General features: G+C 42.1%; 1 protein-coding gene across 2 annotated transcripts in view; it reads left to right on the top strand.

The window, feature by feature from the left end:
- The window catches only part of LOC126277907 (UDP-glucose 4-epimerase), a 97,436-nt gene that overhangs the window by 40,517 nt on the left and 31,764 nt on the right, over positions 1 to 25,155 (top strand). For both annotated transcript variants that reach the window (XM_049977475.1, XM_049977474.1), the window contains exons 4-5: positions 9,849 to 10,028; positions 19,472 to 19,652. In XM_049977475.1, coding sequence (XP_049833432.1) covers positions 9,849 to 10,028; positions 19,472 to 19,652 — 361 coding nt within the window. The remainder of the gene's footprint in view (positions 1 to 9,848; positions 10,029 to 19,471; positions 19,653 to 25,155) is intronic.

Raw genomic sequence — 25,155 nt, 5'->3', positions numbered from 1 at the left:
TCGCAACCTGAGTCTGACCTCTTATTTACGGATGTCACCCCATCCTCAGGATGGATGGTGACCCATCAGTGTTATTGGCTCCAGCCTGTTCGCCTCCCATTTGGATACCCACTCCATGATTATTCAATGGAACTGCAATGGCTACTACTGTCACATCCCAGAGTTGCAGTTCCGCATTGCCTTTTACTCAGCAGCTTCTGTTATTCTCCAGAATCTCATTTTACTGATGCTCACTAACTGACTGTTCATGGGTTTTGTGCTTTGTTGCAACTGGGTTGGCCCTTTAAGGGCTTCCAGTGGCATTTGCACGTTGGTACATACAGATATTGTTATTACATGGATCCCACTTCATACCAAATTGGAAGCAGTTGTCATCTGTGCCCACTTGGAGTCCGTAATCTCTGTCTCCCTCCTGACAGGCCACCTATGTCTGCTGCGCTACTTCAACAACTACCTTCCTCCTCCTCGGGGATTTTAATAGCCATCACCCTTTGTGAGGCAGTTCTTTTACCCATTTCTTGTGGATGGCGACTGGTGCCTTCTTAATGATGGTTGCCCTACTCGTTTTAGTGCCATGTATGGCACTTCTCTGCAACTGATCTTTCGCTTTCTTCCCTTTCTCTCCTCTCTTCGTTTTACTGGTTGCCACATCATGACTACTGTGATAGTGACCACTTCCTGTTGATTGTCTCATTCCCTTCCCACCGTCTGATGACCAGGTTACCCTGCTGGGCTTTAAATCGTGCTGATTGGCCTGTATATAGCTCCGAAGTCATATTTACACATTATTTGCCAGGTTCTAATGATGAAGTCATCCGTGATCTTTGAACTCGGTACAGGGAATTATTTTCCACCAGGATCTTCTTCTCCAAACTGACGAGGAGCTCTGTGCAAACCTCAAGCGACAAGGAGTCCGATTTATCCACCGTGTACAGCTAGGTCCTAAAAACAATCGCACCGATACAGGCGCCTTTATCCTGGCCTTTGAGGGGGATACCCTCCCTCTTCCCACACCTTCAGCCTCACCCTCACTCCCACTCTTACTCCCCCTCCCCCTCCCCCTCGTCATCAGTACCCATACCCACCCCTTCAGGTGCTGCTCCCCCTCCTCTGCCGTAGAAGTGCTCCCCGTCTTCAGCAGCCGCCGGTACTGGAGCTTCCTCCCAGGACACCTCCCTGAAAGGCAATATGCTGTTGCACATCGGCTGTGCGATCCACGACCAGTGGGCGCCAAGATTGCCAGGTGTAATTTGTGCCTGACCTCGATGCAATGTGCCCTTCTCTTTCTTCACAAAAGAAGAAGCAGAAACACAAGACCAAGGGCAAAGCCCCTCCGGTACATCCTGAGGTACTGCCTTCTCTTCCTCCAGCCAATGAACCAACAGGGTCTGACCCCACCTATATGGACATTACCCCATCCTTATCAGTGACGGACGGCGACTCGGTGGAGTGACCGGCTCCGGTCCGTTTGCTTCCCATTTGGACTCCAGCTTGAGAATCCTCCAGTGGCATTGTAATGGCTATTTGCATCATCTCCCAGAGTTGCAGCCCCTTCTTTCCTCCTACTCTGCTGCTAGCATTGCTCTCTAGGAGGCCTATTTTATCAATCCTTACTCACACACCCTTCGTGGGTTCCATGCATTCTGTCGAAACTGAATTGACCCCTTGCGGGTGATGTTTGCACCGTGGTCCTCAAGGACATTGTTAGTAAATGGGTTCCCCTCCATACCACTCGGGAAGCCATTGCTGTCAGTCCATCTGGCCACTCGAATCACAATCTGTAACCTCTACCTCCCGCCTGACAGGTTACCCACATCCCTTGCCTTAGCAACCCTTCTTCAACAGCTCCCTTCTCCCTTGATGCTTCTAGGGGACTTTAATGCCCACAACCCTCTTTGGGGTAGCCACACAACTACTGCACTGGGCAGGACAGTTGAAGCTGTTCTGGCAGGGCTTGACTCTGTCTCCTAAACACCAGCACTCCCACACACTTTAGTGTGGCACACGGCACTTTCCCTGCCATTGACCTCTCCATATGCAGTTCCGGCCTTCTTCCCTTCATTCAGTGGGGATATCCACGATGACTTATGTGACAGCGATCATTACCCGATTGACCTTCATTCAGTATATCTCACTCGTATCACCCTCCAAGGTGATTGGTGAGCCTTCCCCTCTGCCACCATCCTCCCTGTACTACCACACAGCAGTATTTATGAGTCTACACAGACTTTGATTGCCGCCATTCTTTCCGCTGCTGTTTCATCAATCCCTTCTTCCTCAGGTTCCCCGCGTTGGAAGATGGTCCCTTGGTGGACTCCGGAAATTGCTGCAGCCATAAAAGACCGCTGCTGTGCTCATCAACAGTCCAAGTGGCACTCTTCTACTGCTCTCCTTCTGGTCTTTAAACGATTCCACAATCGGGCCTGTTACCTAATCAAATTTCTGAAATGTATTTGCTGGGAACGATGTGTGGCTGCCATAGGACCGCACCCCCATGGCTTTCAGTTTTCTGTGGCTATGTCTTGTGTCATGCATTTCTGCCGTCGCTGTACATTCCATCCCCATCCGGACATGTCCCTCGATGGCCAATCCCTCGAGGTGGTGGACATCCATCGCTTCTTAGGTCTAGTCTTCGATGCCCGGTTGACATGGCTCCTTTCGCCAGCTGAAGAGGACGTGCTTGTTACATTTCAATGTTCTTAGATGTCTGTGCAATACCACCTGGGGTGCAGACCGCCCTATTCTCCTGTGATTGTACAAAGTGCTGGTCCAGTCTTGTTTAGACTACAGGAGTCTTGCCTATGGTTGTTTGTCACCTTCGACATAGCAGATACTAGATCCCATCTACCATTGTAGGGTACGACTTGCGACTGGTGCCTTCCGGACTAGCCCCTTGATTAGCCTTCTCACAGCAGCAGGGTTCCACCGCTGCGAGTTTTGCGCTAACAACAGCTGATATATTAATATATTATGTGCTCCACATTCGCTGCACTCCAAAGCACCTTCTTTATCCTGACACGGAAATCAACCTCCCGTGACGGCGGCCACGATGTGGGCTTACCATGGTTGCCCACATTCAGTCACTCTTTTCTGGAGCTCTAACACTTCGCTTCACTGCCTCTTTTCTCTGCTTACGCAAGAACCCCTCTGTGTTGCGTCTCTCGGCCACAGCTCTGTCTTGATGTCTCCATCAATTCAAAGGATTCTATCCCTCCAGAAGCCCTTCGCCACCAATTCTACTGTCTCCTCAGTTCATTCCAGGATTGAGAAGTGATTTATACTGATTGCTCCATGGTTGATGGTCACACTGGTTATGCTTACACGTATGCGAGACACATGGAACTTCATCCCTTGCCAGATGGCTGTAGTGTTTTTACTGCAGAATTGGTCAACATCTTGCACACACTGGACCATGTCTGCTTCTGCTCAGGACTATCCTTCACTATCTGTAGTGACTTCTGCCTTGTTTGGATATCTGGTAATGAACTTGCCGTTCGACTGGCTAAATTGGCTACTAATGAGCCATCTCTTGCTGTTGGCATTCCAGAAATAGACCTTCGCTCAGTGTTATGTCGTCAGGTTGTGGGACTTTGGAATGCAGAATGGCACACAGTTTCTTCGCCGAACAAGCTCATGGTTATAAAGGATTTTATAACTATGTGGCAGTTCTCCTTATGGGCCTCTCAGAAAGCCTCTGTCATCTTTTGATGGCTCCACATTGGCCATACTTAGCTGACTCACGGTTATCTCCTCCGTCGTGAGGACCCCCCTCTCTATCGTTGTGGATCAATGTTGACCGTGGTTCACCTCTTACTGGACTATTCCAACTTAGCCACCCTGCAACGGACTTTTAGCTTCCCAGACTCGCTACCCCTGGTGTTAGCTGACAATGCCTCCGCGGCTGATCCTCTTCCCATCACCCCCCCCCCCCCCTCCCCCAAAGGCAATCTGCTGCTCCGCATCGGCAGCACGATCCACAGCCAGTGGGTGCCAAAGTAATTCTGTGCCCACCCTCGCTGAAGTCTGCCCTTTTCTTCCTTCCCAAGAGAAGAACAGAAACACAAGAACAAGGGCAAGGCCCCTCTGGTATCCCCTGAGGTGCAGCCTTTCCTTCCTCCAGTCAATGAACCAGTAGAATCTGACGCCGCGTATATGGATATTACCCCATCCTTATCGTTGACGAATGGTGACTCGGTTGCGTGACTGACTCCGGTCCGTTCGCTTCCCATTTGGACTCTGGCTTGAGAATCCTCCGGTGGAATTGTAAGGAATATTTGCGTCACCTTCCAGAGTTGCAGCCCCTTCTTTTCTTCTACTCTGCTGCTTGCATTGCACTCCAGGAGACCCATTTTGTCAATTCTTACTCATCCGTCATTTGTGAGTTCCATGCTTTCTGTCGGAACCAAATTGGCGTCCTACAGGCTTCTGATGATGTTTGCACCTTGGTCCGCAAGAACATTGTTACCACTCTGGAAGCCATTGCTGTCAGGGTCCATCTGGCCACTCCAATCACAATCTGTAGTCTCTGCCTCTCACCTGACGGGCCGCCCACATCCCTTGCCCTCACCACCTTTCTTCAACAACTCTCTTCTCTCTTCCTGTTACTAGGAGACTTTAATGCCCACAACCCTCTTTGGGGTAGTCATACGACTACTGCCCTGGGTAGGACAGTTGAAGCTGTTCTGTCAGGGCTTGACCTCTGTTTACTAAACGCAAGTGCTCCCATACAATTTAGTGTGGCGCACGGCACATTCTCTACCATTGACCTCTCCATCTGCAGTTCCGGCCTTCTTCCCTCCATTCAGTGGGGTGTCCACGATGACTTATGTGACAATGACCATTACCTGATTGTTTTGACCTTCTTTCAGTGTATCTCGCTCCGTCACCTTCACAGGTGTGCCATTCTAATGCTGATTGGTCTGCATTCTCCTCTGCTCTCATCCCCCCTGTACTGCCACACGACAGTGTTGATGAATCTACACAGACTTTGGCTGCTGCCATTCTTTCAGCAGCTGTTTCAACAATCCCTTCCTCCTCAGGTTGCCCCCATCGGAAGATGGTCCCTTGGTGAACTCCGGAAATTGCTGCAGCCATAAAAGAGGTCTTTAAACGACTCCGCGCCCGGGCCTGCTACCTAATAAAATTTCAGAAAGGGATTTGGTGGAATAGATATGTAGCTGGTACCATAGGACCACACATCCCCTCTTCACAAATCTTGGTGAAACTCAGGCGAATTTTTGGCCACCGTCCTCTCACCGGGTTGCAGGGATTTCTGTTCATGGTGTTGTCCTTACCAATCCGGAATTTTTAGCCGAAAATTTTGCTCAACACTGTGCTCAAGCTTCGCCATCGGCTCAGTATCCGCCCACATTCCTTCTCTAGAAAGAGCACTCAGAATGACTGCTTTTGTCTTTTGCTTCTCGCCACTTGGAGCCCTATAATGCCTCATTCAGTGAGTAGGAATTTGCCAGCACCCTCGCCTTTTGTCCAAACACGGCTCCTGGACCGGATCGGATACATAACCAAATGCTCCAACACTTATCGGTGGCTGGCCACCTTTGTATACTGACCCTCTTCAACCGTCTGCGGAGTGAGAGACTCTTCCCTACCCAGTGGCAGGAAGGCATTTTTATTCCGTTGTTGAATCCTGGGAAGCCACCTCTTCAGTTGGATAGCTACCATCCAAGTAGCCTTACCGACACCCTCTGCAAGCTCCTTGAATGCCTGGTGAGTCTGGTGGCTGTTTTGGATCCTTGAATCCCACAACCTTTTGTCATTTACTCAAGGTGGTTTTCGCTGTGGCCGCCATATGATGGATAACTTAGTCCACTTGGAGTCTGCTATGTGATCGGTTTTTGCCCATTGGCAACACCTCCTTGCAGTCTTCTTTGATCTGCATAAAGCCTAGACACCATCTGGTGCCACCATATCCTCTCCACCCTCCAAGAATGGGCCCTTCTCTTTTTGGGTTCAAGTTGGCTCCTCCTACAGCACTCCCCATCAGCAAGAAAATGGAGTTCCACAGGTTTCAGTGTTGAGCATCCCTCTCTTTCTCGTAACTATTAATGATCTGGTGATGGCTGTTGGGCCGACAGTGTCACAACCTTTGTATGCGGACGATTTTTATATCTATGTCGCTTCCTCCGTAATGGGCCCTGCAGAATGCCATCTACAATGGGCAATCTGCTGGGCACACTCATGGGCTTTCTCCCATGGCTTTCAGTTTTCAGCGGCCAAGTCATGTGTCATGCACTTCTGCTGTCACCGTACAGTCCATCGCCATCCGGACTTGTTCATCGATGGCCAGCCCCTCGAGTGGTGGACTCCCATCACTTCTTGGATCTAGTCTTCGCTGCCCGGTTGACATGGCTCCGTCATCTTCGCCAGCTGAAGAGGACATGCTGGTCCCACTCAATGTTCTTAGGTGTCTGTTCAGTACCACCTGGGGTGCAAACCGCTCTGTTCTTCTGCGATTGTATCAAACACTGGTCCAGTCTCGTTTAGATTGTGGAAGTCCTGTCTATTGTTCTGTGTCACCTTCGACTTTGCAGATACTAAGCCCATCCACCACTGTGGGGTCCAACTTGCGACTGGTGCCTTCCGGACTAGCTCCGTGCTTAGCCTTCTCGCAGAGGCGGCGATTCCATCTCTGTGGGTTTGTGCCAACAACAGCTGATATCTTATGCGCTCGGCATTCGCTGCACCCCAAAGCACCCTAATTATGGTCTCCTTTATCCAGACACGGAAATCCCCTTGCCGCAGCGGCAGCCACGATGTGGTCTTACCATGGTTGTCTGCATTCAGTCGCTCTTTTCTGAGCTCCAGCAATTCCTTTTACCACCTCTTTATTCCACTCACACATGTACCCCTCCGTGGTGCGTCCCTTGGTCACAGCTGTGTCTTGGTCTCTCAATTGATTCAAAGGATTCTGTCCCTACGATGGCTCTTCACCACCAGTTCTACTGTCTCCTCAGTTCCTTCCAGGTTTCAGAAGTGATGTGTACTGATGGCTGCATGGTTGCTGGCCGCACTGGTTTTGTGTACACCTATGGACGACGCATGGAACTTCTTTCCTTGCCAGGTGGCTGTAGTGTTTTTACTGCACAATTGGTAGCCACCTTGTGTGCACTGGGCCATTTCCACTCCTGCTCAGTACTATCCTTCACTATCTGCAGTGACTCATTGAGCGATATGCACGCTATTGGCCAGTGCTCCCCTTGCCAGCCATTGGTCATCGCTACCCAGGACTCCCTTTCTTTCCTTGCTCAACATGGATGCTCAGTGGTTTTCATTTAGACCCCAGGCCATGTTGGGATTCCTGGCATTGAACTTGCCGATCAACAGGCTAAATTGGCTACTACCAGGCCATCTCTTGCTATTGACATTTCGGAAATAGACCTTCACTCAGCATTGCGTCATCAGGTTTTTGGCCTGTGGGATGCAGTACGGCGTACTCTATCTTCGCCGAACAAGCTCAGGGTGATTAAGGAATCTACAACTCTGTGGTGGTTCTCCTTACAGGCCTCTTGTAAAATCTCTGTCATCCTGAGCCAGCTCCACATCGGCCATACTTGGCTGACTCAGGGTTATCTCCTCCATTCCGAGGACCCCCCCTCTCTGTTGTGGATTGATGTTGACTGTGGCCCACATCTTCTTGGGCTGTCCCAAATTAGCCACGCTGCGACAGACTTTTAGCTTTCCAGACTTGCTACCCCTGGTGTTGGCTGACACTGCCAGTGGCGGATCTCATTTTAATTTTATTCGTGATGAGGGTTTTTATCACTTTATTTAAGGGTGGGACATTCCACCTTATCAGTGAGTGGAGGGGATGACAGGCCCTCTTGCTCCCCATTTCGCCCCGATTGTATTGGCTTCAACTGGGCTTGGTGGTTCACCCCAGTCCTCTGGCTTCCCACTCCTTTCCTTATGGGGTCTGTTATGCCTTAAGCGTCTCTCTTGTCTCCTGTGCTTCTTCCTTCATGCCCCTGCCGTTAGTCACTTTCTTTCCCTCACCTCTTCTTCTTCCCTTTTTTCTTCCTTCCCTGTTAATAGTTTATCATTTTATGGACATTGTAGTTCCCTCTTCTAATATGAGATTTTATCGGTTTTAGTTACTCCTAGGTCGGAGGGACTGATGACCGCTTAGTTTGGCCCCTTCTCCACTCAACCAACCAACTGGCTTTAAATGATTACTCAAGTAATATACTACAAACCCTTATACATCCCTGACATAGAAATCATGATAAGATTAGAATAATTACAGCATCATCCATAGAGCCATTCAAGCAATCATTCTTCTCATGCTTCAAACATTAATGGAATGGGAAGAAGCCCTAATAACTGGTACAATGGGGTGTTCCCTCTTCCAAGCATTTCACTGTGGTTTTTAGAGTATAGATGAAGATGTAGACTAGACAGATTTTAGTGCACAATAGAGAAGGTATTATCAAAGTTATGAATGTGAAAACATCATTCTTGTTTTACCACTCTCAACAGCTAGGTACACGTGATTTTTTTCTTTATACACGTCTATGGCAAAGTACCTTTCAAATTATGTAAGTTTCGTTGACCTCCTTGTATAATTAATATTAAAAATCAGTACTTTAATTTTTGTGTTTGTGTATTAATATTATGATTGATTGACTAGTTTTATGTGTTTTCACACCAGTCTTTGCAAGAAGCACATCTATTTAGTTTAATGCAGACAAGAGCCCTTTTGTTGTTCATTCTCTCTCTCTCTCTCTCTCTCTCTCTCTCTCTCTCTCTCTCTCTCTCCCCCTCCCCTCCTCCCTCCCTCTCTTTCTTTCTTTCAACTTCTTTATCCTTCCTGTGTGTGGGATAGGAATTTGTACTAGGATTTTGTATATCCCATACATTTGTAAGGAACAGCACTCCAGACAATAAGAAGTGATGAACTGTAAATGGAATTCAAAGTTACATTTATTGCATTATCGATAATGTATAAATCAAGAGTAGAAAAGTCCTGTTGAATGTTTTGTGCCCTTGCCTTTGTCTTTCCACAATATCCAATCCCCCCAGAATTTAATTTGAACTACATTACAATACCCTTCTTTTGCTTTCTTGATGTTCAGTTTATAACTTCTTTTCATAACACTATCCATTCTATTCAGCTGTTCTTCCAAGCCATTTGCCATCTCTGACAGAATTTGTGTGTCATCAGCAAACATCAAAGTTTTCTCCAAGAAGTTCATTTTCCTTTCCAAATTACTTATTATACAAACAGAATAACATAGGGAATCAGTTACAACCCTATCTCAATCCCTTCACAACCACTGTTTTCTTTTAACGTCCTTCAGCTCCTGTAGATTTGGCCTGCTTCGATCTATCTTCCAAAATAAGTCACACAAACCGATATCCCTTGCGGCTGGCTTCTACCAGTCTTCCCATTCTTTTGAATATATTTATCAGTATTTTGAAACCTGGATTTTCCATTGTTTGACTTATTCAACTGATGGTTCAGTAATATTGAGACCTGCCATCACCTGTTTTCTTTGGAACTGGAATTATTACATTAATCTTGAAATCTGAGTGTATTTTACCTGTCTCATGCATTTTCCATGCGAGGTGGAATATCTTTGTCAAGGCCTGTTCTCCTAAAGAACTTCATAATTCTGAGGGAATTTCATTTACTCCATCTTTGCATGATATATTGTCAATATTGTTTCTTGGTTTTTCTGTAACCTAGCTTTCCTTTCTTTTATGAAGCAACTGCAGATTATGACTTGATGGTGGTGGTGGTGGTGGTGTGTGTGTGTGTGTGTGTGTGTGTGTGTGTGTGTGTTTTACTAAATAAATGTAATTTACTTGTCAACTTGATTGGTTACCAGGTAATGAAATCTCATGGTGTGAAGAAACTAGTTTATTCATCATCTGCAACAGTTTATGGAACTCCTCAGAGATTGCCATTAACAGAAGATCATCCCACTGGTCAAGGCTGCACCAATCCATATGGAAAAAGTAAATACTTCGTGGAAGAAATACTCAAGGACTTAGTTATATCTGATAAGGTATCTACATAATTATGTAAAATAGTTGTCATGGATAATACAAATTTATGATTCAGAGGACTTGCTTGCCCTCGTAAACATGTTGAACTTTTTTTGGAGTGCACTGGTGGTGTAATGATTACATATTTTGCTCCCCCTTGACACCGGTGTCTCCAAACTCGAGGAAAGGTAGGTGAGCATTGATCATATGCTTCGCCTCACCATGAAGTATGTGATGTGTAATCTATCCTCAATCTTTCCACTGTCACCATATTTTGTTGTTGCTTTATTCCTTTCTACTACCGAGCAAGGTGGCACAATGATTAGCACGCTGGATTCGCATTCGGCAAGACGACAGTTCAAACCTGCATGCGGCCATCCTGATTTATTTTTTCTGTGATTTACCTAAATCACTTCAGGCAGGTGCCAGGATGGTTCCTTTGAAATGGCATGGTCGACTTCCTTCCCCATCCTTCTCTAATCCGATGGGACCGATGACCTTGCTGTTTGATCCCCTCCCCCCAGATCCTTCATTTCTATAATTGTATGCCTTCCCTGTTAACATATACTTACTGTTTCTTTTTGTGTTTATTTCTCTCCCCCTGCCCATCCATCTGCTCCACCATTTCTAGTATTTGTTTCCCGCATTTGTGTCTGCATCAAGCAATTCAAGTAGCACTCTCAGCTGGAGTGGGCAGTTCATTTCTCACATAATGAACTATGATGTAACATCAAGTAAAAATACCTTTCTTCCAACAAACTCCATTCCAGTTTTAACAACACATTTACAAATAGTACACAAAATTATGTATTTTTTAGAGATCTTAAATGTGGTTCATCAATTAAACTGCATACGTTTTGTAGTGTGCAAGTTTAAATGAGAAAACCATCAAACACGACAGTTTTGCATATCATCATGGTTTCAGCTCAATTTCTCTCTACCAACTACTGACAGTACAGCATACATGATGCTGCACAAATATGACAGTCATCAAATATGATGGACCAAAGAAACTGTATCTTTGTGACATACAGACAGACTAACAGAAGAATTTAAATTACACTGCACAAGTAGTAAGATTAATCGCTTCTTAAGAAATTATGTGCGTTGTTTTTGCCAACTCATAATCATAACCTTTTAGAATGACCTAGACCTTGGGCTTTGTAACATATCACACTGTTGCCGCAGACTATATTCACAAATAGTAAAAATAATATTAAATAAACATTGGAAGAAACACAGTCGATGGTCTATTCTACTTCCTAAAAAACATGTGCATGACGTCATGTACCCTGTGCTGTGATTTGCTAATGAACCGAACTGAGTAGGGGCTATGTTGACTTACATGTTAGCACAGTTGAAGTACCATATTTGTGATTTTGTATTTATGCATGTGTACTATCAAAATATGCCGTTTGATACTTCACTAAGATCTCTCGAAACCATGTTGTTTATGGTACATTTCTAGTGCAAACATATCAGGGAACGTGATTTCACAAAATACAACTATTGCTTCTATTCCAAAATAAAAGATTTTTCATTTTTTCGGAAAAGGATTTTTTGGTGACATTCTCTTACAGTTACAGATCCAGGTTCACAGCCATAGGGTCTTGTTTCAACCATAGTATGATAATGATGAACTCCATTAATGCCGATATATGAAAGATTCCATTAAGTGTACCTGGAATTACTGGCCTAAGCCATGAATGTATTCTGAACAGATACAAATTCATCTGTAATGTAGTGGAAAAGCAGTTTTTCCTGTGGAAAATGTAGACATTGTCAAACAATTTCTGTTGTACTGATCATAAATGTAGAATACAAGTGGCTGTTTCAACACTATAGTGAAGTATTGATGTACTGACAGATAATATTTCAGAAGAAAATGAGGTTATGACAGTGCTTCCTTTTTAGAAACTTTCCAGTGGCGTGTGGTTGCTGAGTTATTTTTCCTTTTATTGATTAGGTGTAATGGGTTTTACATAAATGTGTTCCATTTTTTCTGTAATGTAAATATGTGCAATTTTTGATGTCAATGAATCTGATATTGATAAGTATATTTTCCTCTCTTTATTTATTTATTTTTTTTTTCACTGATAAACAAAATAAGGCAAAAATAAGGGACAGGTGCGGAACTTCGAAAATAAGCTATCAGAAACTGATAAAGAAATTGGCAAAAAACAGCAAATTTGGTTAAAAAGCTTAGAAATTAGCATAAAGTAGCACTGAGTTGGCCATAAAATAAAACGAGTTTTTCCTATCCCTATTTATAACACAAAATGCAGAAAATTATTGTCCATTTTGTCAGCATGGCTTCCTCTTATTACTAGTACATACCAAAAAAATCTTTTTGTGGTTTTTCTCTCAGTTTGCTAATTTTTGTAGTTAAGACTTTCATCCCTGACCTTGAAATTGTTGTCCACTATTGTACTCTCAGGAAAGAGCTTTGACAAGATTATTTATTGTGATGTCCCCATAAGATGTGCCAGTTAATAAATTATTGAATGTAAGAAGAGAGGAAAAACTATTAACATATTCACACAGGTGGAGATAAGGAAATGAAAAGACAGATTCGAAGAAAATGGGACTGAAAAAGGAAAGACAGTAGCCCCAAATTCTAATTCTAAAATGGATTTTACTAATATAATAATATGAAATAATATTCAACATTAGTTTAATGTTATTTGCAGTTGCAGGCTTTTATACAAAAAGTCCAACAATTTATCCTCACATAGTTATAAGAGAGATAAGATTAAAACCCTATTGTATATTTCCTAATGTAATATTGTTCGTCTCACAGGAGGATATCCTAAAGAATGGCTAGCAGTGATCTAAGTGAGATGCTGTCCTCTTCACATAACAGCAATTTCTCTGTCAAGAGCAGGGTGTTCTCTTATTTACAGGAAAAATATGCTCCTCTATATTGTTGCATATGTAATGCTGCTTTTGCTTGAACCTAAGAGAACATTTAACCCTTTCCACTCCTATGTCGAGTGCCACTCGACATCGCGAAATTTGTTTCCTGCTGCGATGTCGAGCCTCATTCGACACAAATTTTCAAAGCTCTCAGACGTATTTTGAGTCCACTAGGCATTATTGCTGTAGTGTGCTGCCATCTAGGAGAACTAGTGTTAACTTGGTGTCGAACAGAGCAGCTGTGTTAAGTCACAGATTGTAATTATTGCATTCAAGTCGATGCATTTGAAATGGCTAGTTCTTCAAGTATGGTCCTTTCTGTGGAAGAGACTTTAGATCTTTTAGAGCAATCTCTAAGTGAAAACAAGAGTGAAAATGATTTTGATTATGATAATGATTCATTTCAAAACAATTAGAGTGACAATGATGAAGAAAACAGTGACAATGTGCATGTTTCTAGTGATTCAGCAGAGGATTTGTGGCGAATGTGAAGCGACACTGACACGAACTTTTGACGAATCAAAGTGTGGTTTTATAACAGAAAGTAGTTCTGTTCCATCATTGCCTGTCAGATTCTTTCAATTAATTTTTACAGATAACCTATTTCAACAAATAGCAGATGAAACGAATAGGTATGCTACATCAAAAAGATGTAAAGTGGCACCACTTCCACAACATTCTGCATGGTGGGACTGGAGAAATGTTACCATGGAAGAAATGAAACGCTTCCATGGTGTGCTACTGAATATGGCATTACAAATGTGTAAGAAGTTGCAGGACTTTTTTTCAAGAGAATGGTTACAATCATCCAACTTCTTTCCAGGCTGTTTTAGTCGCTGACGATTTATGCAAATTTTCTGGGCACTTCATGTTTCTAATCCGACGAGTGCTACACATGTCAACAGTCAGGTTCAGTCACGTCTGAGTAAAGTGACATATGTAGTGAATTACTTGTCTGGCACATTTCTCGAAATTTATCGACCCTATCAGTATTTAGCTGTTGATGAATCTACAGCATCGTTCAAGGGTCGTGTATTATTCAAAATGTACAATCCTCAAAAACCAACAAAATGGGGACTCGAAGTTTATGTAATTTCAGATTCATCAAATGGTTATATCTGCAGTTTGATACCCTATTTTGACGCTGTAACAACTGAGTCATTGATTTGTCCACACTTGAATTTTTCTGAGAGAATAGTTCTTCAGCTGCTAGCTAATATCAGAAATGCTACAGGGCAATTAGGGTATCATTTGTACACTGACCGTTTTTATACAAGTGTTGCATTAGCTGATGAGCTGTTGAAACTGAACATGCATCTCCCAGGAACGATTCAGGCCAATCGCAAAAACCTTCCAGCTGCAATCAAGTAAGGAGCTGTGCGTCTAAGGAAGCACGAAATAAAATGCCTCCGGAACAATAAAATGATGGTTCTGGCATGGCAAGGTAGACGAACAGTTCTCATGCTTTCTACAAAAGCCAATAACTCAGTGTCACTTATAGAAAGGAGGAACAGATAGGAAAGGGAAGAAATAAAGAAACCATATGTGATTATTGATTATACTTCAAAGATTGGTGGAGTTGATCGATCTGACCATTTTATTTCCAGTTACGGTTTTCTAATGAAAAGTCTCAAGTGGTGGCGAAAACTATACCTTTGGCTGTTGGAGGTAGGACTTGTAAACAGCTATTTACTATACAAGAACCACTGTGAGAAAAACAACTTGACAATACTGTCTCACAAAGCATTCTGTAAAAGTGTTATAAGAGGATTAATTGCCGAAGAAAGAACTCGAGGACAGAAACGAGGACGTCATTCAACTTCTGATGATGAGGAATGCTTGAATGGAAAGCTGCACATCATCAACAAGCTTCCTGGGAGCAAGAATAAGGATTGTGCGGTGTGCTCAGACAGAAAAAAGAAAGGTGGCAGGCGATGCTCTCCACCCTGAAGAGTGTTTCAAAAAATACCACACAATGGAAAGTTTTGTACTGTAAAAGCTTACGTAAATATATGAATGAAAGCACACATTTTGTTTTAATGTATACCCCAATTGTTGGCCAGCGGCCACATTGTTTCCACAAAGAGATCCGCGCAAATCTCTGCGGTGCACTGCCGCCCAGGCGGCGGTGATTTAAATAAGAGCGCGCGGAGCTGCCCTTTGTCTGCCTTAAGAGTGCAAAGGGTTAATACTCTTGACAGAAGATAAAAGTATTAGCTGCATCAACACTGGAACACAGTCAGCTGTCTGCAGTCTGGTGCACCTAAAATTTTCTGAAATTCCATAAACTCTTAATAGCAGTACCAGCATAAGAACTGATTGTGAGTAACGATTAGCTTTTTTCTGAATAAGTTGGGCACTGTGACCATATTTAAACAAATTACTAATCCAGACTAATGGCTGCCAACAATGAAAATCTCAAACTGAAATTAATTGTGCCAATACTCAGAGAGAGAATCTTAATTTTTACATAAATAAAATCATGTATCATTTTAAGAAACAAAGCATGTATTTTAAAGGTAACAAATGCATAATTTCCAGCAATTCAGACTTTTATCATCTGAGCAAAATAAGAGCATCCAGATATTACAATAAGACAAAGCAGAATGATCACAAAGAAGACATTTCTGAATTGCAAAAGAAACAATTTTCTTAAGTATTCGATGCTTTGGTCACATCAGAGATGCCACTGGTATAACCATTTTCAAACTGTGATAGAATTCCTATGACCTGTGTCTCTGTGTTTTACATCATTTTAACACAATACACTTATATTTTTCACTAAATTTTTCCAGGAGACATTACACATTCTTTGTGGAAATGCTTACCTTCATTGGGCAAAGGAATGCTCTTATTTCACCCTGTGGGCCGTTTCTTTCATATCAGTCTAGTAGGATGCCAGTTCCATGCTATTTTGAGTGCACTGTCAACAGCAACCTTGCAACCCTTCCTTGCCACTGTATTACAGAATGACTCATGTTCAGTCCTTACTACTGAGAGAGGTAACCATTTGGATGGATTCCTATACTTACAACCTAACATCGTCATCCTGTGCATAGAAACATTGATAGGACTCATACAGAATTACAACAACTCATCTATTAAAAATAGTGTAAATCCATCCTCAATTATACCAGCTACAAACTTGAAAATTTCCTGCAAAGTCAAGTTACAAAATTTATGAATTACAAATTATAAATATTAGTAAATTACTTTTAGTTAAACAGATAGCTGACATTTGGTGATGACCAAATGCTATCAGACTACCAATTAATAACTGCTCATTAGCAAGAATCTCTAATGTCATAAACTTTTGACTTGGCCTAATATGAACAAACTTCAAAATCCAACAGAAGCTGGATAAAAGAAACTTCCTCACATTCCCATTCGTGTATTCCAGGGTTCTCTGACCCAGCCAACCTAACACAGTGAACTCCATAGTAGCTTACCACACACATACCACCCCCTTCCTTTATACTATCTGTTTCTTCAATGGAGTGACATCACCTGACATACCATATAACTACTTACTAGAATTCTCTGACCCCATAAATATAAGTCACACAGTATTCCATCTTACTGTGTTAATGTCACGTGGCTACAATAAACCTGAACTGAAACATTTGCTTTGCAATAAAATAAATAAAATGCACATGTAACAATTTAAAAAGATGACAGTGAAGAAAATAAAGGATTTTAAAGCACTTAAAACTACAGAAGACAATACAACAGCTTTAGAAACAACGACAAGGTATAAAATGTATGGTAGATATAAAACAACCAGGACTAAATAACTGATAGCTACATGTGACACAGAAAAATAAACAGAAGACCACCAAAGATAGCACAAAAAGTGCTGAAACATATTTGGGTAAAGCAAAAGTAAACAAACAGTGCCTTGCTTAAGATGTAATTTCTCTCTAATATTTAATAATGATTAAACATTTTGTAACTGCATAATTTTCTAGTATATCACAGCTACAAACCCTTGGCAGTAGCTTATTGAGACACTCTTCTTCTCTCTTATTGATATGCAGCATCTATCTGTTTCATCTGTAATTACTTTCATAATGCAAATTCAGTCTTCAGAATGAGAGTTTCACTCTGCAGCGGAGTGTGCGCTGATATGAAACTTCCTGGCAGATTAAAACTGTGTGCCCAACCGAGACTCGAACTCGGGACCTTTGCCTTTCGCGGGCAAGTGCTCTACCAACTGAGCTACCGAAGCACGACTCACGTCCGGTACTCACAGCTGCGAACCTTGCAGAAGAGCTTCGTTAAAGTTTGGAAGGTAGGAGACGGATACTGGCAGAAGTAAAGCTGTGAGTACCGGTCATGAGTCGTGCTTCGGTAGCTCAGTTGGTAGAGCACTCCCCAGTCCCACTCTTCCTCCTCCTCTCTGTTCCAGTTTGCACCTACTGACTTCACCTAATCTAGTCACATCTGTGATCCCCTCTTGTTCAACCACAGACCTGCAACCCACATTACAATCTTTTTATTTATTTTTCCTTTGATGTTATTGTCTCATCATGCCAATTTCAGTTGGTTTTTGCCTTTCAATATCAGCCTACTCCCTCAGATTTCATCTAGTTTCTCCGTACTTCATCTGTTTCATCCTCTTCGTGATTTTCACCATGTGTTTGGGTGTATTTTCAAAATGGTGAAAACCAACTGAAATAGGCAATGAGATCAAAGGAAAAATGAATAAAAAGATTGTAATGGGGGGTTGCAGGTGTGTGGGTTAATAAGTGTGAAAAAGGAGGGTGACAGATATTACAAGATTAACTGAAGTTAGTAGGTACAAACTGGAATCAAGAGGAGCAGGAGTGGGCATGAGGAGGGTTTGGTAGGATGAGATACCACAGTGTGTGACACAGGGAAGGTATGGGAAGTAACACACACAAATGTGCGAAAGTGACTCGGGGGAGAGTGATCAATTTGAAGGTATAGGATTAAAGATATCGGTGAGGGTAATGTGGAACAAGAGACGCTGCACCAACAATTCACGTGGTCTTGTAGCAGTGTGCTGTGCATGGCTAAGTTATTTATAGTAAGAACCTCAGTCTTATCGACAAAATTTTGGAGGTTGAGCGAATATATTTTCTGAGTATTTTGATACAAGGTACCCATTTTTTCATAACGGATTATTATTTCCTACCATTATTTATCTTTTTTTTTGTATTGCAACACAAATAACTGCAGTCAGTGGCATGTGCTGTGTGTCTTGTTTGGAAACAAATTTGTTGCATTTCATTTCTGTTTAGGGTTAGTTTTTTCAGCAGTATTAGTTGTACATTAACAGTGACACAAAGCAGTATGGATAGGTTTAATGCTGAAGGGTTGATCAGTATGCATGCCGAGTTTGCAGTGGAAGAGCCGAATGATGATGCTATGCTGGGCTGTTCTTGCAGTGAAGGCAACCACCTCACAGTACTTTCGCATCTGTATGTAGCTGCATTACTCCGAGTTTTGCGTTGTACATTTTCGTGACTGCATATGACGGGCTAACCCGCTGTTATGGAGGTATTTAAACAGAAACATAGGTAATTGGGGTAACAAACTGAGTAATTCATAATTAAATTGTTATTCTGTAATGAGCCACTAGAGACCACAAATGCCTTTTACCAAAATACACAAAAAATATTCCTGACCAGCCCTTGAAGTTATTTGTTGGAATTCAGATACACCTGTAGAAGCCATCATTCCATGTTACCTAAAATGCGGGACAGCTGCTACCATTGGCAATAGTGGGTGCGCACCATTACAACTAAGAAAACATGAAAAGCTCCGTGATTGTATTTGACAGTGTGTCACAAATTTGATGTTACTGTCTCGATAAAGTGGTAGTGCTGTATTATGTACATAGTGATGTGAGCATTTGTGTTGCTGGTGCATTTCTTACAGAGGTTAAAATACAAATAAAATGTATTAATATATAGCAATTTACAAAAAGAGACTACAATTTTACTGTACTAAGTTATTGAAAGGCCCAGCAAATAGGTATATGTAAGGAAGGAAAACGGGTGTGTGTGTGTCTTTACAATCATACGTCAACAAAATTACTCCTTCCAATAGACCATTAGTGTCATTCCTTCAGATATTTTCTCACTCCTTTGACGAACTCCAATGGTAGTAATTAGTCCCAAAAGCTGTAAACGGTTTTTCTGTTATGATATTTCCAGTGATGTATTTGCTTCCATCCCCATGGTATGTTACAGTCAAGCATGTATTAAATCTGGTAATTAACTTGTGCTGCTTCATTCTCCTTTGCTGTGCACAATCCCAAGCGATTATTCTATTGTCATGGAGATACTTGAATCATCTTCATATTTTATCTTTTTGAATAGCAACTGAAACCACAAAACACTTTTGATTGTTATTTTCATGCCTCATGTTCCACTGTATACAACTAAAGTTAATAGCAGAAGGAGAGGGTACTTTGTGTATTATTGTAACATCCCATATTAATTATGCCTTTCTGATATCTTTTATAAATATATTTGCTTGCAGTGTAAACCATGTGCTGCATTGTACTGTTATGTTTTAGGAATGGTCAGTTGTCTCATTGCGTTACTTTAACCCTGTTGGTGCCCACAAATCAGGTCATATTGGAGAAGATCCTAGTGGGATACCCAACAACCTCATGCCATACATATCTCAAGTGGCTGTTGGTCGTCGACCTTCATTGTCTGTGTATGGTTCTGACTATGAAACACCAGATGGTACAGGTATGTCATTATCCTTTTGTTTTCTTTCAAATGTTACACTCTAAAATGTCTGTGTATTATATTAACATTTCTGCTTGTGTTCGTTTCATTCAGCATTTGTCTTGTCATGTATCAAGTAAAATTTTTTTTATGAAAGATTGATGTACAAATAACTGAAGGAGTAAAGTTCTCAACTTACGTTATTTCTTCATAGTTAATACAGAGATACAGGTGCGCGCGCGCGCTCACACACACACACACACACACACACACAAACACACACACACACACACACACACACACACACACACACACACACACGAGTGAGAGAGAGCGATGGTGGTGAAAAAGAGGAGTAAGTTGGATTTACTTATGTTATAGATCTATTGCTGTTCTCCCACAAAGATTAATTCATTTGTTCGTCATGTTCATTCATCGTAGTGACTTCTACCTTTCTCTTGCTCAATATAGTCTTCATCCACCTAGATATGGCAGTCTCATTGCTATAGTCTTCTCCAGCTCTACCACAGATTCAAAGGTTGTGTTGCTAACATCCCCCTTGATAGGAAGATGCAGAGAGTGATTTTCTGAAAGTCTAGTTCTTTTTCCACCTTCCCAACAAGTTGGTGAAGAGGTGCTGTTTCACATAATTTGCCTGATTTATATGCATGTTGATTTTCATGTAAAGAAAACTTAGTTAGCCTCCTTTCCCAAATGTGCTCATTAATCAGTATTTCTAATGTCATGAAAAGAAAGGAGGACAGACTGGTGAGTCTCGTATCCTTGGGACCTACATAGGAACCTAATTAAACTCTCTCTTGCCAGTTGCAGCAAAGCTTGAAAAGTACCTCTTGGATTAGTTGGTATTCTGGTGAGCATTTTGTGAAGTCTAGTGTAAGCACCTGTACCTTCCACTTTCCTTCAAAATACCTTACAGGATTATAGTTTTGCTTGCTTAATCACAAGTTTGTATATGACAAGAACCTCTCGATATTTTGTCCATTGTCCTTTCCTTCTTGCAAGGTTGAACAGTCCTCTTGTCAGCTTCCTTTGCAATTCCCTGTTATTGTTCCACCAAGGTACATTCCTGTTTGTAGGCTTTTTGGTGATATGGGGTCATAATGGCAGGCAACAATGCATCTGCCATTTCCTTAAAATCTACTGGATTCCTTATCCAAGTTTTTACTTCAGATAAGTGTGAGTTGAGGTCTTTCATTTAAGAGTCCCAGTATGTTTTTCTAAGATTCCTGTAGGCCATGGTATGTTTAGCACCCATTTCAGCCTCAAACTGCATGTATATCGTGTTCAGGTAAGGATGGCTTCAAGACCACATGTCCTTGTTTGACATAGGTGCCCATTAGATTAGATCCAACTGTTATATCAGTTGCTTTTTCCCTTTTTCTTACATTGCTGAGTGAAGGTTTGTTGCCTCTATTCAGTACCTCCAGCTTATCCTTGAATAAAATTTCAAGAATGTGCTCACCTCTGTTCTTGGTGTCGCTGCTTCCCTACACCAGGTTGTAGTCATTGGCATCGGAACCTACCAGCAGTTCCGCATTCTGCTGTTAGCAGACATGTACTTCAAGGAGTACTGTCCTCACAAGGAGGGCAAGCTGAGGCAAATTCTGTTTCCCTTGTCTTCCTTCCTCATGTTGCTTTATCGTGGTGGTCACCAAGTTCCTGGAACAGAAGTCTGCCATCACGACGAATGAAGTTCCATTCTTAACATAAATTAATGTTCTGGAATCCTTTAGGTTCCTAGCATAAATCAACTTAAGTCCAGTTCTTCCAAAGCCTGAAGCACCCCCTTTATATTGATAAGGTTCCTGGATAAGGGCCATGTCAACCTCCTGTCTTCGTAGAAGACGATTTGGGGTGTTTAACCATAAATTTTGGTCAACTGCTACAACTTTTTGGTTGATTACCCTCCAGTCTGCTTTCAAGACTTTTTGCTCATGTGCCCATACTTCTTCAAACAGCCTTAGGAGGAATTCCTTAAGAAGTTTCAGTACCCAAATAGTTATCTTTGCAGTCTATGGAAGATAAGCCGCTGTCTTGACCAGCAACTTCACCTACTCCGATATAGATATCTTGGGTACCACATCCTTAAGTCAATCCACTTTTTCCATCACCTCGCAGGCAAAGATACAAGCACCCTTGAGCAGATAAACCCTCCTGACTCTGGGCCTGGACATGCATTCTTCCCAATCTTCTCAAAGAGTGTCATCTGAACAAGCTCCATCTGCTGAGAGATTATATTGACCAGTGGGTACCCCTGTTGGGTAACTGCCAACCTGAAAATGGAGACTGCAGCTCTATAGGTCTGTTTCCCTATTTCTTGCCTCAGCTTTTTCTGGGTCTGTTCATCTTGATAAGTTGGTGTATTAGACTCATCCATTGTTCCCTTATTCCCTGCCTTAGAGTAGAAGGGACGTGGTTGTATCTACATTGTGAAGCAGTCCCCCCCCCCCCCCCCCCCTTTTTTTAAAAAAGGTCTTATGTTAAAGACCTTTTAGTTCCTCCATTGATCTTTAGGACACCATTCTTTTCTTCTTGTTCTTCGAGAAGTTTTCTCCTCTGAACCCCAGACATGAATTTGTTCTTGACCTAGTCCAACTTCTCAGTAACAGTTTCCACTTCTAGAACTAGTCTCTTACCTAGTCCAATTGCGGAAACAAATTCCATCAGTTCCAACCCTGATGCTTGGGTGTTTGAGGTCTCATCAAGACCCTCAGTTTTTGTTTTGTTTTGCTTGTTCTCCATTTTGGTCCCATGAGAATTGGTAATTGCTCAGTTGACACCACGGAACCCCACCTAGTGCGGAGTTAATTACTCAGGTAGTTCGCCTGGTATCCCCGAGGCTATGTTATTGACACATGTTCCTATGTGCTGCATACCCATTGTCACAGAGCGCATCACTCCTTTGGTTAGGTACCTGGGGATTTGGGGAAGGAAGTAAGGGAGCATTGGGGCTTTGGGACAAGGGGCTTGTAGAGAAAAGGAAGAATTATCTTAATAGATACTGGTGTTGTCTGGTTACAATATTACATCATACAGGCTTATTCCTCTCCTCGCTACGTTGCTGTAAAACAAACTGGATGAGTACTCCACAAACTTCTAGAGATTACATCAAACAAATAATGAGGAAAGGCAGCCACTCACTTGCTGTTGAATGATGTTTGGTGTGTAGGTACACTTAGAATATGAAAATAAAGTTTTCAAGATTTTGTACTTTCATCATTTTTTTCTTGTGTAGAGAACAACTTCCTCCTCTGCCCCCTCCTAAGTGGCTAGACTGTGTGGAAGGGCCTTCTGGGTATGGAATATGTGGCATCTGTCAAATTGGAAGTGTTGTTAGTGGTAGGTAAGTTCCATGTGGACAATAGTGAGCCATTTTAAGTTTAGAAAATTCTGGAGAGTTATCAAGTGATGATTCAGAGGGAGTGGGGAAAGTACAGTTAGATGGAGGAATAAACTGAATAAGGCAGGGTTCAGTATTGGTTTTATGTTGAGTCTGATTCGTGGGGTTGCTAGAAAGAAATGTTTCCTCTTTAGGGACCAGGAGTAGGAGTGGGCTTTAACAAGCCTAGCATGATTGAATTGGGGGCAAGAAGATGAGGCCTTTAGAAAGGACTAATGCTTCCGTAGGAGTGAGGCTTTTGGGGAATAGATTCAAAAGTGTGTTGCCGGTCTGTTTAGGTTCTGGGTTCTGTAGTGTGGCAGGAGGGAGTTTCTGAGGATATGGCAGGTGTAGTATGTCGAGGGGGAAGATATTTTTTTATAGTCGCCTTCGGCATTACGTTTTGCAAATTTTATTGTTATATTATGCCAATTTTGGTGTTACTTTCTGCTGATTTTGTTTTTAGTTTTTGACAGCTTATTTTTTAAGCGTAAATGTGATTCTTATTTTGGGCTTATTGCTTTGTTTTTTGTTGTTATGTTGAAGCTGAGAATATACCCACTGATTACATTCTATTAACAGACATCACATTTATTTAAATGATTAAAAAAAGAAAATTTATCTGTTGAACCCATTAAATCCAATCAGTCCACAAAACAAAAATATTTTTGAAAAGTTCCCTTCTGGGACATTATGATGCAGGTTCACCAACACTTCAGAATAGTGTGAAAACAACCAGGCACAGTGTAAAACTGAACACAAAAGACAAAATGTCTATGGCGCTGCAGCAGATATTTGACAGTGTTCGTGTACCCTAACTGGCATGTAAAGTTGCTTTTCAACTAAATTGTGAAGGTATTTGTATCCCTTCAGAATATTTTACACAGCTGAGACTTTAGGATTAAATGAGACCACTCACTGAAAAGCAGAAGCATTGAGTTGTCAACAGGCACATGGAAAAGAAGAAAATTTGGTAACTTTCGGAATTACCCTGTGCCAAGCTAGAGTATAAGCACGCGCATACACACACACACACACACACACACACACACACACACACACACACACACACAAGGTCTATTCAAAAAATTCCGGAACTTTTCCACAAATTTTCCTGCACTTACCTTCTACTTATTCGAAATAGTCTCCTACAAAATTGGTACACCATTCCCAACACCATTTCCACTTCAGTCTTGGTATGGATCTTGTTGTATTGAGTGAAGCCCTGTCTATGAATTTTCTTTTATCTCATCTATAGTTACACATCTTTGTCCTTTCAACTGGATTGTCAGCTTTGGAAATAAAAAAAAAGTCCGCAAGGGCCAGGTCTGGAGAGTACAGAGGATGAGGCAGCGCAGTTATTTTGATTTTTGTGCAATAGTCATGCACCAACAGGGATGAATGTGCAGGTGCGTTATCATGATGCCAGAGCCATGAGATTTCTCACCACATTTCAGGCCGTTTCCTTCTCACAGGCATAGCAACTCGTCCAGATAGTACCATCGATTAACAGTTTCCCCCTGTGGCACAAGCTCATGATGAACTAATCCTTCAAAGTATAGAAAACTATCAGCGTGGCTGTGACATTTGGCCTGAATTGAGGTGTCTCCCCCCCCAAACCGTTGTTTGGGTCTCATCATCACAACTGTAGACCCATGTCTCATCACCAGTTATGATTCTGTTAATGAACATCTCATTCTCATTTGCACAGTTTAAAAGCTCTTCATAGATTGGAGGCGATTGTCTTTCTGGCTGGTGTTGACTCATGAACCAAGGGATGAACTGGGTGGCAACACTATGGATTCCAAGATGCTGTGTCAGGATTTCATGTCATGATCCAACCGAAATGTGACATTCTTCTGCAGTCTCTCTGACAGTCAGTCTTTGATTGGTATGCACAATTTCATTGACGTTCCTGACATGAGCATCTTTGGTAGACATTGAAGGGCGTCCTGAACGCAGGTCATCTTCAACTTCCATTTGGCCATTTTTAAACCGAGTATGGCATAAGCTCTCATCACTATAGGCTTTCTGCATAATTTTGTGTGTCTCTGTAAAGGTTTTCTTGAGTTTCGCGCAAAATTTTATGCAGGTGTGTTGCTCTTGTAACTCTGCCATCTCAAA

This window comes from Schistocerca gregaria, chromosome 6 (genome assembly GCF_023897955.1).
Source record: "Schistocerca gregaria isolate iqSchGreg1 chromosome 6, iqSchGreg1.2, whole genome shotgun sequence".
Lineage (NCBI taxonomy): Eukaryota > Metazoa > Arthropoda > Insecta > Orthoptera > Acrididae > Schistocerca > Schistocerca gregaria.
Note: the sequence above shows the minus strand (reverse complement) of the source record. Positions and strands in the feature narration are given on the sequence as shown.